This window comes from Phaethon aethereus (genome assembly GCF_964289735.1).
Source record: "Phaethon aethereus genome assembly, chromosome: 7".
In the NCBI taxonomy this organism is placed as follows: domain Eukaryota; kingdom Metazoa; phylum Chordata; class Aves; order Phaethontiformes; family Phaethontidae; genus Phaethon; species Phaethon aethereus.
In genome coordinates, this window is record NC_138583.1 from 8,180,143 (window position 1) to 8,199,498 (window position 19,356).

General features: G+C 37.2%; 1 protein-coding gene across 1 annotated transcript in view; it reads right to left on the reverse strand.

Moving 5' to 3' along the window:
- Window positions 1-1,325: 1,325 nt before the first annotated feature.
- CABCOCO1 (ciliary associated calcium binding coiled-coil 1) overlaps window positions 1,326-19,356 on the reverse strand; it is a gene marked incomplete at its 3' end in the record, with an annotated part of 48,833 nt that continues 30,802 nt past the window's right edge. The window contains exons 6-7 of the mRNA XM_082002268.1: window positions 1,843-1,965; window positions 1,326-1,448 (exon numbers count right to left, since the gene is read on the reverse strand). Coding sequence (XP_081858394.1) covers window positions 1,326-1,448; window positions 1,843-1,965 — 246 coding nt within the window. The remainder of the gene's footprint in view (window positions 1,449-1,842; window positions 1,966-19,356) is intronic.

Here is a 19,356-nt window from a genome sequence, read left to right on the forward strand (position 1 = left end):
TGCCTCAGAGGTCAAGAAACGGAGAGATTGGGTGAAAAAGATACATTGGTGGAAGACTTATAAAAACTAAAAGGAAATTATTTTCTGTGTATATAACCAGAGTTGCAAAATAATTAAAAAGAAAAAAAGGCATTTTTCTCATATGTGCGGTTTTGTAAAGAAAAAAGCTCCTGGCACCAATGTTAGTGAAATACAGGTCAAGTGAAAATCAGGCATTTTGTTTTTTTCTGTAGGTAGGGACAGGAATAAGACAACATAGTCCAGGTTCCCTCCTGTTTCTAAAGACATGTTGAAATGGAATATGAAATCAAATAGGTAGCTCTAATAGGAATAAGACAACATAGTCCAGGTTCCCTCCTGTTTCTAAAGACATGTTGAAATGGAATATGAAATCAAATAGGTAGCTCTAATAATGGCATCATTATTCTAATTTATATTCCCCATTCATACATAATCCACAGAAAGCAATTTATCCGTATCACACTATTTTCAGATAACATTAGATATTTAATAAACTGCTCCTTGGTCAACAGTGTGTAGTGTACTGTATCTAAAGTTTAAAGTGCCTAATGCCACCTGGTTCGTGCAAATAAGGCCAAATTCCACCAGTTCCTTGGTGGAACTGAGTTCTAGCTGGTTTGCTTTCAATAATTTCATATGCTTGAGGGAACAATTTACAAAATAACAATGATCTACTCTGCTGGCTTTCCACATGGTTCAATTTAAAGACCTCCCTGTAAGAAGCAGATCACCCTACGACAAATTTAAGTCCACTGACAATAGCTTGCTTCCCTTTCATGAAACCCATGGACGACTCAGAGTCTGCAGACCACATACTGAAACCTGATCTGTTCCATGAAGGCAGCTCTTCTATAGTTATGCACCTACCAAATGAAGTCTGGAATTGGCATAAACATGTTATTTCTTACACAGATTGAAGGATGTGTAACATAGATGCATCTGACAATTTATATTAAGCACATACTGCATATGCTCCACCACAGCAGCTGATCCTGAATCCCTGAGAAGGAATTTTATAACTGACATCACTGACAACAGGATTTGGCCCATGTTTCTTAACACATAGTAATGCCGAAGATATATGTTGTTGTATTGCTGAATATTTTTTATCTTCTCACATGTAAGCTGACTAAACTAGCAGTTATTTATAGAGGCTAATTCATATTTTTACGGCATATGGATGTGCTTTTTGCTAGCTTTAGCATGAATACAGTTTATATTCATTAAGGCTAAGCTTGCTAATTAACCATAGACAGAATTAGTGAATAGCTTTCCAATAATAGTACCTCATGGTTGCCAATGATTTAATTTGGGATTTCACCGACTGTGGACTTCTCATCTTCAGCAGTGACACCAGCCACAACATCTGCCTCGAAGGGCTCTACCTCTGGACAGGGCTCTTCCAGGTAACCCTCTTGATCAGACCCCTAGCAGCAACCAGTCACAAGAAATATGTGAGTTAGAACATCCTCCTGCTCTCCACAAGACCAAACAGCATCAGCCCAAAGACATGCAACAATACACGAAGCCCGCTTTTGAGAGCTCTGCTCTGACAGAGACCGTCAGTGTCTCACTTTCACTGCCCAGGCCAGGCAGATCCTGAGGGTATGAAGCCACATGGGGAGAGATCCCAGAGGTGCTGGCTCATACGTCCTCTGTTGACTGATAAACGCATTAAAAGCAACTTCATTCAATCTTAGGAGAATGCATGCTACATTCTGGTGAATAAATGTCATTAGTGACTGGTCTCCAATGGGAATAAATGAGGTAGGAGACTCATAGAAAAATATCTTTAAAAAAACAAGGAACAAAACTCTATACCTTAGATTCTGTCTCTGCAGCTGTTGGTGATGTTATGAATGACGAATAGATATCTGAAAGTATGCCTTCTTCCAGCAGAGCAGGGAAAGGGGGAACTGTGGGTTGGGCAAGTTCAATCACATCCTGGCAGTATTTAAAAAAAAAAAAAAAAAAAAGTAATTCAGGTTTAATTATTGCTCAGAGGTTTACTGCAGATTTTTTAAAATGGAAATGAAATGGCTGGCAAACAACAAAAAACAGTACCTTTTTTGTTACTATCCAGGTGCTCAGAACTGGAAAGCATACTGAAAATGATTATAGATTAGCTTTAATTTCTAGCTGCATCTCAAGGGGCCCTCTTTATAATACTTGGAAAGAACAGATGATTTTCATAATTTCATAACACTACAGCTTCTTACTCGTGTGGATAATTAAGTTTAGAAAACACAGAGTTTAGGTGACATGCAGTCTTCCCAACGCAAATGTGTCACTTTGGAACAGGGATCTTGTTGCATTTTGGAATTAAAGGGCCCAGCTGACCACCAGGGTTTTCTCTCAAAGGAGTCAGCTAGAGTAAAGCTGTAGTGATGCTGCACAAACTAAGGCCTTAAGAAAAATATTTTAATATGTGCCTACAATTTAAGAATCGCTAACGGTCCAAGTTTTGCTGCTTCATCAGCTTGCTCCATTTCTGTTTCCTGTGAACGTGGGAACCACACTGGTATTCTGCTGGCGTGTGAACTGTGGCTCCGGGAATGCTCTAACAAGGAAATGGCTTTCCCCCCCAGAGCAGCGAGGTACAGCTCTTGGTCCTTGCTCAGGCTCTGGTGAGAGATGCAGAAGGTGGCCCAGAGTCCTTTAAAGGGGTTTGTGTCCTCTTTTTTTTTTTTTTTTTTTAAAAGGATGACAGAGAACATGCCAAATAGGGTGACAAAAGGTATTTTTGAACAAGCAAGGAACAGACATACTAAACCGGTATGTCTGGGGCCTCTACCACGGGAAGTGCCCACCGAGAATACCAGCCAGATGTTCCAGTTCTGAGTCAGCTACTACAAACACGATTTTGCTTGGATGGCGTAAGTCAACTCCATTAATTCACACCAGGGTAATTGCAGCTCCCATAAATTAATTTCCTCATATACATTGATATTTTGTTTATTTAGTTACTTGCTACAGTTAAGCATGCTTAAAATATTAAACACTCTATACATTTGCAAAGTGATAGCAAAAACTGAAAATAGACAGTGACACCTAGCCATTGTACTTTATTGCATTAAAAAAATCTCTCTTGTAGTCCTAAAAGCTTTTCAGAAGTTATGTTTGGACTCTGCCATTATCTTCAAGATTCCCTGTCATGTGTGAGCTCGCTAAAAAAGGTAAACAGGATTAGCCCACGTTTGTAAGAACCCAAAAGTCTGACAGAAAGATTTCCAGAATTTAAGTGAGGAGGAAACCAGATTTTATAGAAGCATTTCCCTGTATCACTTGTGACTCAAATTTTATAACGCTGTGCTAGTGCCTACAGACTCACAAAAGGAACAGTCAGGAAGTTTAGTTTTTGCATCAAAATGAAAAAAGGCTTAAGCTGAGTTAAATGTTATTCTTTCTAAAATAAAAAGCTTTGTTTTCAAGTTCTATTTTTTTAAACTAGAGGTCTTTTGATTTAGCAAATATTTCCATTTTCTCTGATTTCTTACCTTATAATATTTTCTTATTAAAAAATATTAGCTGAATTGGATGAGAGCTCACAATTATTTTCTGCTTCCTTAAAATAACATTTTTTGGTTAGTTAGTTAACTATTCACTCAAAATATTTTCTTTATTTAGATTAAATCATTATTCCATTTATTCCCTCCAGTCCAAATTTCAAAAAATTAAATAATGTAAAAAACTGGACCAGGTTTTAAAAATCTATTCCCGGCTGAGCAAATACATTTTTGTAGCATGGATAAGATTTTCAGAGGTTCTGTTTTAGAATAATATTTTTACTTCACTGCGTCCTTTTAAAGAGAGCCATTCTTTACTCATCTGTTCCGTGTCTAATAATAACCCTTGGATCATTAAGAAATAACTAAGTTACAGCAGAACTAGTCTCTTTAATGAGCCATAATAGTCTCAACATTCAGCCAAAAGTTTTTTTAAAAGACTCTGAAACCTTAATGTAGAATATGAAGTATTTTGTTTAGTAATCATAAGTTTATGAGCAGCACTGCAGTTTACAGCCAAAATATAGTGACCTAAAAATGCCATTCTGCATTGCTCCTTCCTATACATTGTGTCCTTAACAAGTCCAGGGGAAAATTAGAACGAATGAATTGTGGTGAGAGCCTGAAGCCAACAAACGTATTTAAATGAATCCTTCTGATGCAATACTTTCCTTTAAAAAATACAATTAAGTCCTTGTATTTCCTTTGAACAAAACCTCATGTTTAATAGCACCAACGGCTCTGTAGTAAAATCTATTTAAAAACAGAGAAGGAGACACAGTAAGTTTTATACAGTTACAGTGGCTTTAAAAAACGTTGCTAGTTTCTGAAGTCTGAGTAAATTTATGGTGAATTACTTCCACTGACCTACATTAAAAAAATCATCCTCCTCTTTTTTAATTCCTGAAGATTTGTCATTATGTGAGCATTATTCACTATGACAAAGATGTATTACTCAAAGTGTCCTCTTGAATCAATATAACTATCGAAATGTGAGAAACAGTTTGGCAAGATTATAATGCCTTAAAATTAATCGGGATTATTTTCCTGCACATTGCGGTCCAACGGGTCCATGAGAATTCAAACATAAAGAAATGGTAAGGCAGCTGCGCAAATGCGGAGGGCACATCAGTGTCACCTGCAGATAATAGGATGCTCCGAAAGAGACTGGAGGGAGCAGAAGTTAAATGCAATATTTTTACTAATTCCTAGGTGTGGTGGGGTGCCAAAAGGCCACTTGAATCTGGACAAGTTAGAGCAGGCTAGAGGCTGCTTGAGCATCCAGCAGTGGTTATTGTGGGAAATACCATTCGGCGTCACCTTTACTTTCCCACCCCGGTGCATCAAGCCTCGGCATAGTCACAGCTGAGGGCTGTAGCTGGTGTTCAAACATTGCTCTCAAGGTACAGCCCCATTCCACAATTTTCCTCTGGAATTCTTTCTAGTAAAAGTGTGCATAAGGAGAGGTAAGTATAAAAAGTGTCATGTTGTTCTGTACATAAACCCACATGCTTTTCTTGTTGTTGAGAGCTAGCAAATTACCTTTTTACAAATGTAGGCAGAGCAAAAGACAATAAAATAGTACACAGGAAAATTTCTAAACCAGAATAATGGCAGGAAAGAAGATTGGTAAAGCATTCTAATAAACGAGTTCCACAGATGTGGTAGTTATTATAAAATTAGCTTTGCATAACTTACCAATATACCATTACATTTTCCCCCAGATGTTATCTGTTAGTTAAATTAATTTTGCTTAAGTTACTATTATTGCAGATTTTATCCACACTGTATTTTATTATTTAAGTTTCTGTGGCATAAAACAAGCCCTGGCTGATAGCATTACTTTTAATAATATATGTAAGAGGTTTTAGTATTATACAAATGGTTGCTGGGTATATCTTAATAGTCATAGCACAGAACATCCACTCTCAAAATATTATGTAGATTAAAACCAGCTATTTACTTACACTCTAATTCAAGTCATTGGAAAGGTTTGCAGTATTTATGTATGTGGTATGAATGGAAACAATCTACTTGGGGAATGAACATCAGAGTTTGGAAATTAGCAAAGCTAAGGTCAAGGTCAGTTTGGATTTACTAACATACTTGCTGAAAATTAGAATTTATGGTTTATGCTTATTTATTTCATAAATGAGAAAAGAGACTGAGGGGGTGGTGTATTTGCCTCTTATACAAGGCTTTTATATCATCGAAACATTTTAAAACCACCTTTTCAGCTTAATATTATCTGAAATTCTCTACTCCTCTCCACAGAGTCTTAACATAAATTCTCTGGAGCTAATCTTAGCAAACACAGGAAAATAATTATTTATAAGGATTGGAAAAAATATCCCATGTTTGGCATGGACCATTTCTAAAGCCTTGTAACGTCTTGCAAAGCCTTTTGGTGGATATGGATTTGATTTTATATGAATGACAGATGCATTTAAAAAAGGGTGTTCTTTTTGTGTTATTCTCTATGTTCACATCATCTGTGTAGTTTCTAATTGTATGCCATAGGACCTTATGCTATCAGAGACCTGCACACATGTCTGCCCTACGTACGATCGTATGTGAGATTTGCTATAAACCAAAATATTTAATACAGGATTTACACTAGTTTGCCATTCACACCAGGCATGCCCAGCTGCACACCTACCAATAGGCTGAACTTCAGTTGCTGGAATAAAAGGCATTTACAAGATATGGTTTGCTCACTGCCTGTATTTCATGTGGTTGAATTTGAATGAATAACAATGGGCAGAGATGCACTGTCTCACACTGACTCAAACCAGCCTGCCTTTGGGTTTTTTTCCCCCCTCTAACCTGCCAGCATATGCAAACACAAGAAATCCACCCTACCTGCCTTCTGAAGCATCGCCCACCAGCGTTCCCACAGGTGAGGAGGTTTCTGGGAGGCTGCTGATAGCTCTACAAATACACTTGCGCTCCTATTTTGCAGCAATGCTACATACAAGGTCCAAAGGACTGAAGGATATTATGAAGCACTCAAAAACTTAATCTAGATATTTGATCTGTGCAGTGTGACTACGATGGCAGAGCTTCCTTCTGAATACCTTCACTGTACACATTTGTATTAATGTTTAAAGTAGAATTAAGATCAATGAGGGACTAAACTTGGCCTCTGAAGTATGGTCCCCAGTCGCTAATGATGTACATGGAAATTCTGTGTGCATGTTCCTGGGCAGGAGTTTTCAAAGCATTATTCCTTAAATGAGACAAAAGTTCAGTAAGTCAAAGGTATACTTTAATGCTCTTTTTCCTGCATTTCAGAGTTCAAGTGAATACATTTTAAAGAGAGTTTTTCATGTTTCTGAGCCGAGATGTGAATTAACTTTGTTGACAATACATCAGTAATTAATTTAGTCCAAAATAGCTATCTGAAGCAAATCGGTGCCTACATTGACAAAACAGGATCTACTCCTCCTCCCAGGAAGCTGTAAATCAGTCAGTGACATCTGGCCTCAAGGACATCAGAGTCATTTGAAATGTGGTAATTTATATTAATGAACATCAATATTAATTTTTAAATAAAAAGAATTTTCTACTGCCATTATGTTTACATACAGAATATTATTTATAGCTCGTGTTCCTCCTTTCCTACATTTTGCCCATAAATTATTGTAAGGAAACACACTGTCACAGTTATAAATATTTTTCCTTGGAGTTAAAGCTTTTACATATCCTCTTACTGTTTTCAGTAACTATATGAGGGCAACAACCAGGATTTTCTTGCTACTCCAGGAGCTGCTGCCAATTTTAATGCTCGACTGAGTAGAAAAGGGTGCTTCTACAAAAACAACCAAAGCCTTCCTCTCTAGAGATATCTTAATGCAGAATACCCTTAATACCTAGATTCTGTAAGAATATCCTAATATACCAGAAAAAAAAAACCCCACTGATTTTACTGGGCTACAGTCACCTACTTTTGCTTATACCAAGCTTCCAATTATTACTGCCAATTCACAGATTATTTAGAAAGACAAAATAGGACACATAAAAAAAAATCTCCAGTTGGCTTTCATGCTGAGGACACATCACTAAATGATTCACCTTGGAATGGTCACTCTAAATTCACATTGTTTAGCATTGCCAAATCTCCTAGAGTTATGGGATTACAAGAGAATCTCAGCTTTCATTTAAAAATAAAGTTACTGTCTAGCTCTTACGGTTGCAGAGGAAAGATTGAGAACATAAATCTTGAAAGCTCAAAAACTAGACTGCAAGCAAAAAGGAACCAAACAACAATTATTTTTAAGCAAGTCTCATGATTTTTTGGGATCTGTCTCACCATTTTAAGTGCTTGAGGTTAACAAAACCCTTTGAAAAACCATGCATACAGATTTTTAGGAGGGGTGAAGGATTTTTTTTTTAGTACCTGAAAGTACAACTCTTGTATGTCAGGACTCTTCAAAGTGCCAGCCCCCCGTTCCACTTCAAGGGCACCCATCAAACAAGCAAAGAGCAGGCAGCTCCTATTCTGGCTGTACAGTTATACTCAGTAGGGATCTAAAGCCATTAAAAAAAAAAAAATAATAAAGAGCCTCTTCCACAGCAACCACCTTGCTGGATCTACAAAATATTTTAAAAACCAGAAGTTTTTTTTTACTAGTCATGTGATCACATTAGAAAACCATAAAATTATGTTCTGTTCTGTTGAACCCAATGCACAACAATCAGTCTAATACATTGGTGGCATACGCCTTATCAGGCCAGAGCTGTACATTTCCTTGTTACGCATCTCTTTTTCAAAATAATTTAATCAGGAAAGATCTGACATGACTGCTAAAAATGTTATGATAAAAGTATGAAAGCATATTTGGCCAGGTGCATTTTGGTACCTCTTTCTGGGAGGAGGCTCCATACATTTTATAAAGACCTGCTGCAGTCTCATACAGAAAACAAATTTGCATGAGTGCATGTGTCTTTGGCAACAAAATGTCCTGTAAGAATTAAATTGCTTAGAGGGATGGTATTCATCACAGCTTGCTTTAGGGGCTTTGTCAAGCCCCTAAGTCCCTCCTTGTAGTGAGTGCAAAGAAGACGGCAACTCCTGAGGGAAATCGGAGCAACTAAGATAAATTAAGAACCTAACAATTGCTTAATATACCTGCCCTGGTGCACAGCAAGCACAGCCTGTTACCTCTCCTGTCAGCTATTCAGGGAACCTAGGAAAGCTGTGTCCCTCATTCAGGCTCCCTGGTTTGCCTGGCACTGGAAAATATGAAATATTCCCTTTTTTATTCAAAGGACCACTGTAGAAACTCAGCAAGGATTAACAGCACCACACATTCCTCCTGCAGCCCTTAGCACGTATGGCAAAAGTCAGATGGCTATTGGCACTCTCCAGGGCTGTTTTTTCCAGGCGTTACATCCAAGGTGCAGCAATGTCTCACCAACTATTCCTGTTCTGTAGGGCTTTAGGTCAGCCTTAAGACTGCCAAAAAATGCTACTGTAGACATGCCTAACTCCAGCATGTATGCCTATCTCCAGCATGTCCCGCGCTGTATACACACTAGTTAGAGCAGATGTGTGTAAGGAGCTCCATGTTATCCCACGAAATTTCGCTTCGTTCATTAAGCACAGTCGTCAGGATTTATCTAAACGTGAGTACAGTGTAGGTTAAAGAAAGGCATTAAGAAGATTCCCCAAAAAACAGGAAAACTTTGGAAGAAACCTTCAAAACAACAAGGGTTCCTGAAGTGATTGGGAGCTCCTGCTGAGAAAGTCTGACAGCAGAAAAAGATTTTTTTGCTGTTAATACAGTAATGTGTAATCATTGCCCCAGACTGGACACAGATCCCACCTCCCGCCTTTGTTCGCTGCCAGTCTTGAACAGCCTTCCCTTCCTGCCCATTTCCTCTGAAACCAGCGTTGTCTCCATGCAAGACTGCTCACGGGCAAGCCCCTCACACAACTGCCCCGCACTCTGTACATTCCCGCACCACCAAACGACAAAGCAACAAGCTCTCTCTAAACTCCTCGCAGCCATCAGGTGCATTAGAAGTGAATAGGCTTGTCTCTATTGATTCAGCCCCAGCTGACGCTACAGAAAAAGCTGCTCTAACATTTAAAAGGTTGCATTAAAAAAAAAAAAAACAACAAACAACCTAAAGAATATTGATTCTGAGCTAAAAGGAGGAAAAAATTGCTCACACAATTTAAAAACTACAATATCTATTTTTTAAAATATGCTATCTTAGAAAACTTTTCAGAATATATGGTCACATAAAAATGGGAAGCTTGTGTTCTTTGTTATTAGACCTGAAACATAAAGTCTTTGCCTGAGTGTGTAAGTTTCTGTTAAAACAACAATTTGTCCTGTGGACTGTAAATTCAATTACTGTTTTTATTGGAATCACATTTTGCTTTGGAAACAATCATGCAGAAAAACAACCAGTAACTTAGACATCTTAAAAACATCTCAAAACAGGCATGGCTCTGAGAACAAATCAGTTATGGTAATTCTTCCACTGTGAACTGCAATGTTTTTAACATCCATTTCCATATTTTTAATTAACACCTAGTTAAAAAAAAAATTTACTGTAGGTCATTTTAATCACAAATGGGAAAACAAATTTACTTTATCAGAAAATTGACTCGACACTATTTTGAGGACTTATTTTTCATGTTTTTATCATGAAAATTAAGTTATTAACATATATTTTCCAATTTGGGAATGCAGAAGTAAGCCAATTTTTCTCTCAAATTTTAGAGTTACAGTTTTCAGTTACCTGTCTATGCGAAACTAGTCTATTTTAGTACCAGAATGTTTGATCAGTACACACAAAAGCCCACATAAGTCTAAGAAATCAGTACTTATTTACAACTGCATTTCTATATAGCTTGAATAGGTGGTATTCTAACCATAGCCTGTTAGTCAAAAGGAACCACCACTTCCTTATATCACACTTGAATTTCATATCCCATTGTAAACAGGCTCTCCTTGTTACAGCACACGTTCATAAATCTGTTTATACTGCATCTCAGCTTGAATCATGGGGTTAGTTTTAACTCTATCTTATAATACTGTCATCCACGTTAAATAAAAGTGCAGTTGTGGATAGGGGCAGGGTCAGTCTGGTGAAGGCAAGAGTTAAACAAAACTTTGTTTCAGCATAGCTTGGCGTGGTGGGTGATTTGAAATCTAATAAGTTTCCTCTTGGTAAATTGCCAAAGCCAACCACACCTTGGATGATGTGAGGTTGTTTTTGAGTAGGTAACATCTCCTTACAGATTATCTCCTCCCACTTTGACTTGGAAGGTTTATGAGAAGAAGAGTCATTTCCATTTCTGTTGGGGCATGAAATGGTTTCTGGTGAAAAAGCACATAAACCTCATTCTGCTTTGACTTGTTAGGAAGTTCATGACAAATCATATAATCAAATGTGGATATTTCAAAATTTGTTTAAACAAAGGATGAGAAGAAACAAGCATTTATACTGAATAATTTCTCCCCAAATAAAAAACAACCAACAAACCAACACTCACTTAACTCCTTATCCCTTACAAACTCTAAGTTAACTTCACCTTTTAGAAAATTACTACACACACAAGTAACAAAACCAACAAATTTTGACACTTGTTCAAAGAAGATTTCCACAATCATACAGAATTATAACACATCAGGACCGAGAGCAAATGCTTCAAACTTTGAAGTGAAAAATTTGAGTCGGCTATAGAATAAGTGAATATGAAGGGTACTGTGTTGAATTGTACACTATAGGCTTTCCTCTCCTCCCCTTGTGTTTTATCTTTTTGAGAAACTCTGTTCTACAAGAATAGGCAAAGACAATGTAATCACAAAGTTTACACACAGTTTGCCTGATGAGGTAAAGACAATGTGTCAGCTTTTGATGGAAAAAAATGAAGCAATGATGTCAAAGGGATTAATCTATTTATTCCTTTCAGCAGCACCTTTCCCCCGTCAGCTTTCCTAAATAGAAACATCTTATGTACGTAGAGGGAGCAAACGCCACACGGCAGCACCTTCTTTGAGAATGCACAGCTATACCCAGAAACACGACATTGCCTACTCCGAAGCTGCTGTCTTTCGATCTAACCCTCAGAAGAAAACACCTATCAGGAACATCAAATGTGTCTGGATTGCCAAGCAGAAAAGGAGAAGGTACAAAAATCACTAATGGCTGGAAAGCTCAGCTGGCTATAGTGAGAAAGGTGGGGCCGTTGAGGACACAGGAATTAAATTGAGCCTGTGGAAGGAAAGATTTATTCAGCAACTCAGGGAAAAGCGTGAGTCAATGTGCAGAGGAAGAGAGCGGGAGCGATGGGAAGTAGCTAACAGTCGAAGGTCTCGTACACAGAGGAGAGGCAGTGAGGCTGAACAGATCCATCTTCACCACTCTGGTAGCAGAGTGCAATGCTGAACTGTAACACTTATTATTCTAGCCTCCAATTCCCCTTTGGCCCCAACTGCCAAGCATGCTAGACTGTATGAAGCAGCGGAATGTTTAGTGTGGCTCCAACAGTATCTCTTTTCACCAAATCAAAATTTTAACTTACTTTTCCAATAGATTCATAACCCAAAGATCATATCAAAGATGGCACTCTAAAGACTTCTAGAGGTGGGCCCTATTCCCTTCCTTATCTACGTCAGGCTATTTCCCTCTGATAATCCCTTGCTCCATCCAGACAAAATGTCACATACCTAGGATCTCCTGTCATACAATCCTTTATTTTGATTTTAACGTTTGGCAGAATGTGAAGCAACTCCCACCACTGCCACTAGGTTTGTGTTATGTTGGCTAGAAATATCCACCTATGCACTGAAACATGATCTTTCTCCAGCTGACACAATCCATATATATACAAACACATATGTATATCTGTAACTGCTAATTGTTGTTTAAGCCTAGAAGGACTAAAAAATCCAAAACATAAAATGGCTTTTAAAGAAGGAATTGATACCAATAGATGAAAAGAAAAAAAGACCCTACTAGAGACCCTTTCTCTTTAAGAGAAAAGACTTTACCAATAGAATAGACAAATTTTCAGTATAGTCCTCCTTCACAGACTACCTTCACATTTAGAGGACCGACTGGTTTAAGTGTTCTTTGCAGGTGTTCATTATATCATGTATACACCCTAATAAATCATACTGGATGCACAGTTACGTATGGAAGAAATAGAGCTGATAGGAGATACCTTTGAAAAAATTGGTCCCAAAACCAGAGACAGGTTGTTTCTCTGTGACAAGAAGTAACTTAACAGACTAATTTACCATTGAGAGACAAATGTGTCTCAAAGAAACATCCTCCCTCAGAGAAAGATCTTAAGGTGCTCTTATAATATAAGCAATAGCCAATTTGAGTGCTTTAACTGTATTTTTTTATAGTCCTAAAATTATTAAAATTGTGAACTTTAAATAATTGTATTTCAACCAGTGTTTTTCTAGTTCTCTCCTTACCTCCTTTGATTTTAATTTTCTCACTTGTCAGCATCTCTTGGCAGTGAGAACAAGACAGACCTCAAACCTTTGCTGATTGCTTTCCATGCAATCTGATTTCTATAAATTAGAAGTTGCTGATGGGGAAGCAGACAGCAGTACCCTTTGATCAAGATACACATCTTGATCTCTTTTATCATTTTTTAAAAAAACAATAATATTACAACAAAAAAAAATCATCATACAAGCTTTTCGATCAAAGTGTGTCACTGTCTACTTCCCAGTCAACATACTGCCAGTAAATTGGCAAGGTGCCCGGAAAGAGCAAGCAGCAGCTGGTGGGTTTGATTACCATCTGTATATCCTATAATGTATAAAATATTCTGTCTCCATCTAGTGGGCAACTACATTTAACAGGAAATTTGAAAATGGCTTGGAGCCTACTTCCGTGGATGGCAGAAGGAACTTCGCTAGACTTCCATCAGCAGAATTGGGCTCTAAAGCTGTATCGCATTGGAAATCTATCTAAAGCAAGAAAGGCATTGAAGCCCTGCCAGTGGTTCCATTGCTGTGCTGACACTTGCCCTTAAAATCATGTTTTCTCCAGAAGCATTCATAGAATATTTCTGTGCTCTCCCAACAAACCAGCTCTTTCTAACACTCCACAGCACCCTGGAAGTCTTAATGGCCAAAATTTGAAAATGTAAAAGAGATAACAGGAAAAGAAAGGTGAGAGCAAGGATGCCATTAATGTCCAGAGCTCCTGAAATAAACAATAAGAAATGAGATTAATATGCCAAGACAATGTCTTCCTTTAAGAAGACTTAAACTACAGCATATTAAAGCATTACCCCTCTGATACTCAATGACAGGACATGCAAAACACTACATTAACTTCCTCATGCGGTTTCAGATAACACCCTTAACTGAATAGCAAGAGGGGCAACATGAGATTACGCATATCTCTTTTTCAGCAGAGTTGCCACAGAAACAGTCCTTGGGACACAGGTTTTAGGATCCACATGGCTGCTCAAATAAAGGAGAAACTGAGGCACACGGCAGTGCCGTGACAGCTCTTTCACGGCAGACACAGGACTAGAACAAATTGTTATTAAAAGATGAATTCTACCACATTCATTATACTACCCTCCCTTCCATCGATCACCACCTTTTTCGACAACTCCTCCACTAGCAATGTACTGACTGGACATATTTTATGCACAGCCATCTAGTGTGAAAACTGCATCCTAATGAAGAACTACCAGTACAGCAAAATGAAATAAAAAACAACAGCAAGATCATACTATTGATTTTTTCCATCCACATATGGACTAGCCCTAAATTCCCTTAGCCTGAGAAATCTGTTGAGATAACAGATTCCCAACTCTCCAACAGAGCGTGATTACATTTCATTTAATGAATTCTCTGGATGTATGATAGGTCCTAAAATAGCTCTTCTTTTTCTGAATATCTTTTAATAAAGTTGTTTAAGATGCATTTTGATTTGACACACCTAAACTGGTTACAGTAAAGCATCTTCTACTTTTACCATATACTCCACTGCATTAGAAGTTTATTACTCTATAAATAATTCATTCAAAGGAACTCCAGTTTAACAGCACCTAATAGACACAATCACTTAAGGTAGCACGCTGGCAAATTGCAGCTTTAAATCAAAAGCCAATCTGTCTTCACATAAAGAAAAAAAAAAATCAACTTATCAGAAGAAAGCATCATTTTTAAGAAACTCGGGTATGAGCACTTAAAAATGAAGTCAATACATGCCAACAACTTTTGTGCCAATTTATTATATTGCTTGTTTGTGCAGGAAGGGGATGAGATTTGTTTCAAACTAATCTAATTCCCTTTATTTCAACAGAAACTACAAGAATTAGAAATGAATGTTGTTCCCCCAACATTTTGCTGTGATGGAAGCTTAATTTTTCAGGTCAGCACTCTCCGTTTTTGATTGCTCAATGGGAATGCCACAATGGCTAAAAAAGGAAGGCTCTGAAACATTAGGAAATAGAAACTGCTGACTACCTGGTGAAGAAATAATGATTTATAATATATGAATAGGAGCAATAATTGGATAGCAGTCTGCACTCAAAAAAGCCTTAATTCACAGATCTGACATCAGAAAGTCATAATCCATCGATCTAGCTTCAGAATGATGGATTATGACTTTTTAAGAACATGTAGACATGTCAGCTTCATGAGCATTCCGGGAATCGTAGTCCAAATTGTTTTACTGAAGTCATTTGAACAATTTCAGCTTTTTCCAATAAAGCTGATGCACTAATATTTTGAAATGTAAAAGTTCTGTTGGATCTATTTTTTTCTTTCAAACCCTAAAAATCCTCCAACCAAATATCACAGGTTGCCATAACTTGTGATTGAAGAATTACTTTTTTTTAAGTTACTTCAAGTCTGTGTCATTTTCTTACAGAGATGACAACAATTTTAAATCCTAATTGATTCTTATGTCAAAAAAGTTCTGTATTGAAATTTGGAGGAGAAAAAACCAAGGTGCAAAGTGAAGGATTAACTACGATGTTTTCTTTCAAGAGGAGAACTGACATATACTATGCACATTTCCCCCTGGACTACTGCAAAAATATTTTACCTCCGACTCCTTCCTTTTTTCGACCCTGATTAGGTTTTAAACAGTCACTGCCAAAAATAAAGTTATGATGTGAATTTAGATAGAATATTTTATGAAAAGAAATAATATTCTTGCAATGTGCAAATACCTAGAGGTTGAAATGTATTTTTTATAGAGAAGCTTATGACATATTAACTCAAAAAGACATCTAGTCTCTTCAATGAAATACTTGGAACTTCACTTTCCTCATAAAAACAAACACAGGCTAAGGTTATTGAATGAAAAATTCAGGAAAGTTCCAGAGATCCTTTCACTGAGCATCACACACATATTTACAAGTAAACCACAATTTTATTCATAAAATTCTGTTACAAAATATTCCAGTGGTGCTTCCCCACCCATTACAATTAAGTGAAAGCGCTTATAAATGCCCAACTGCTATTTCAGACTAATTCAATGTCTCAGACAGGTATGAGTTCTTCAAAAAATGCTTTCTGCTCCAGACAAGTGTTGAGAATAAAAAGAAATTTGCATTTTAAATGTAAAATATGACTAAATATTTTCTATGTATACACATATTAAAACCATAAAAAACCTGTGACTAAAACCTCTTCCAAAGGTATAAAAACTTTAAGTATACAAGTCACAAGAGTTAAAGGGCAAAAGAAGCAAACCAAACCAAGATGGCGTTGCATATCACTGTATTTTCCCCTGCAAACTCCTTTGTATCTCCCCTTGTCTAGTAGGCTGAGTTTCTCCTCCTCTGGTCTTTCTCACCTTATTTCCCTTCTTACTCGTAAAACATTTTTAAGAGAGCTTATTAATGAAGTAACTACTTATCTGAAGCTTTTTTTTTTTTTTTACTTTTGTGTATATTCATAACTAAAGCCACTATGGAAAGGAGGAGAAGTCATAGGGCTCTTTTACAATGGCTGAAATCATTTATTTCACTAAAAAACACGTACATTGAGCAAAGGCAACCTGGGTCCAGTCTCAGCCCAGATTTCAAATAAAACAACGACAACAAGACCAAAGGAAGAGAAGACAGCTGTGGAACAGTACCCTTTAAAATCTCAGCGGTTCATAGAACAAAAGGGAAAAATGATGCACTTTTTACAACAGTAGACAGAAGCAATTTACTTCATTTTGACAACTAAATATGAAACGGCTAATAAAAATCACTGTCATGTTACACTCCTTCCTCTAAACACACCTAAATCTTCTTAGAGGTCTCACATAAAGGGATCATATCACTGAAAAGCAACTACTTCTTTATAAAAGCCTTAAACAACAATAATGCTGCACAGCTGATCAAAAGAGAGTACCTCATTCAATTAACTTTACTGGGGAATTAACATTGGCAGACTGTAATTACTCACTTGGAAGGCAGTCACGAAGACACCACGGCCAACAGTTTTCTGCTTGTGATTTATATGCTTAAGGTAATAGCAAGTGGTCAGGATATCAGTTTTGCAGCTTCCTTCAAAGAACCTGTTGTGCAGTGCCCAAGCAGCATCAAACCAGGTTCACTATTACTTCATCATCAAACCATCTTCTACCTGAATTTTCCTCGGATCCCTTCCAACCTAGTATTTACCCAGCTCAACTCAATTAAGCTTATGACATCAAATAACAGCAAGTAGGGTGGCTACAACCTTTCTAACCTTTCCATACTGAAGAATGAATACATCCCTTAGGGCTGCATGCAAGAGAAGACAGGAACCTGGTAGGTCTTTTTTGGACCTACACATTAGTCCTACCTCTTTTCTTGTTATTAAACTGGTTGTATCCTTTCCTTGTCTCCACTGACATCACTAGAAGTCATTTCATGTATATTATGAAGCAGTAGTTAGATGTTAACTTTCTGTCTTTAATGATGTGTGCTTGAACCGATGACCTTGAAGTGAAAGGCTCTGCAGATCTTTAGCATTCCCTCGATACTCCAGGCCCCTTTATTCATCTTAGTTTATAAGCAAAACCTGTGTGCAAAAGGAACACTTACTCACAATTACTATTATGATTGTTCTGCTGTGGCAGTACATTGCACTGAAAAAATATGAATTATAAAGTGCATGGGTTAGTAAAATTTAAATCAAGCAAATGTTTAATATTAAGCCATTTCATCTTTTTCCAAACTTTGGCAAATTTATTACAAAGCACTGAAATTGCACTTCAAGCCCTAAGGCTTGCAGTGTTGGAGCCTGCTTGATTAATGTAATTAAAAGAATAGCATAACTCAAAATTTATTAAAAATTAAATATATATAGCCTTACTATTTACTTCCAACTGATAGCATGATTTCTAGCTAAAGATTTGCACTGTTTAATACCTGTTAAGTTGTTAAAGCACATCCCCTTTCTCCTGCTGTGCATATGATTAAAAGAGCAGAGGTTAAACGTGGCAATAAAAAAAATTGGGGAATTTATTTTTGGTCACAGTGGTGCTTAGTTCCCCCTTCTCATTTTTACGACAAGCAGGTGCTGCTGAAAAGGTGGAAAGTCTCATGACAGGAGGGCATCAAGCTGGAGAAGTGTAGGAAAATGCCTCCTTGGACGGAATATTCCTCCCTTCTGTGGTCACTAAGTGTCTTGTATTGCAGCTTTTTATCTTAGCCAAGACCTGGCTTGCAAGAGGAGCCAAGCTGTAGGAATTAGATAATGAGACATACATAGCTTGTGAGGCCTGACCCAGAGTAATGTTCAACGGGTGCAAAGCTGGCAAGTTTGTGTGGCATAAAAATACTCTCTCACACTGTGCTTGTGAGACCCTTGCAAGTGCATGGCTAGCAAATGCTGGCTAGTGTACCGAGGGATCTCAGAGGTCAAAGCAGCAATTTTTATGGGATGGAAATCTGATTTTTCTACTCTGAAATCACAGTAGAAAAAGCTTACTTTTCCTGGAAATGTTGCCTGCATATCTCTATTTTCTCCTACAACAATTCTGCATTTTCCTTCAGCCAGTGTGCTGATCAGCAGCCCCTCCCAGTACATGAGGTGGAAAATGAATGAAAAAATTAAAACATGTTGGTAAATGTACCTATATATACATATTTCATGTTAGCACAGTTATGCTTTAGAAATTATGGCAACAGCTATAGAATTCTTCTGCTGTGATCATGGATAATCAAAGCAAGCGGGGAAAAAAAAAGCCAGTGCTGAAATATTTTCAGAGGTATGAAAGTCTTTACTGTTGTGTAATTTAAATTTGCTTGCCATTACTTGAAATTTCCTTTTGTTTGTGTGATTAGAATTCAAATGCTCCCAAAGTATATTAACAAATATAATACCTGTTATATTGCAGAAATACTGCAGCAACCTTCTCTTAATGTTGAAAACTAACTAGGCTCCTTAATTTACTACAGAAAATACAAAGCAAAATTAGTTAAAATGTTTTGAATATTAAGTCTTATTTGGGAACGATCCATAAGATAAACTAATACAGCACTTTCTACTCTATTTATACATACACACACATCACAGCTATAGCAGTAATTTATACAACTGTAAATATGGGATGTTTGCATTTTTACAAGAATATTTTTTAATGTAATAATTTTCAGGTTAAGGCCCAATTTTGCTGCCATTACATACCATGGTAATGTAGCATCTATTTTAGATACAATCATAGTAGAACCCTTGAAATTACTTGGGGTACAGTGGATTGAGGATACCTGAATTGCATTGTAAATATTAACTGCACACTCCAAATTTATACCTGACAGCAGTAAATGAAGCACAGACATTAAAAGCCTTCTCATGGGTTATCCCATGATGAATTTGTCTGAAAGTCTCCATCT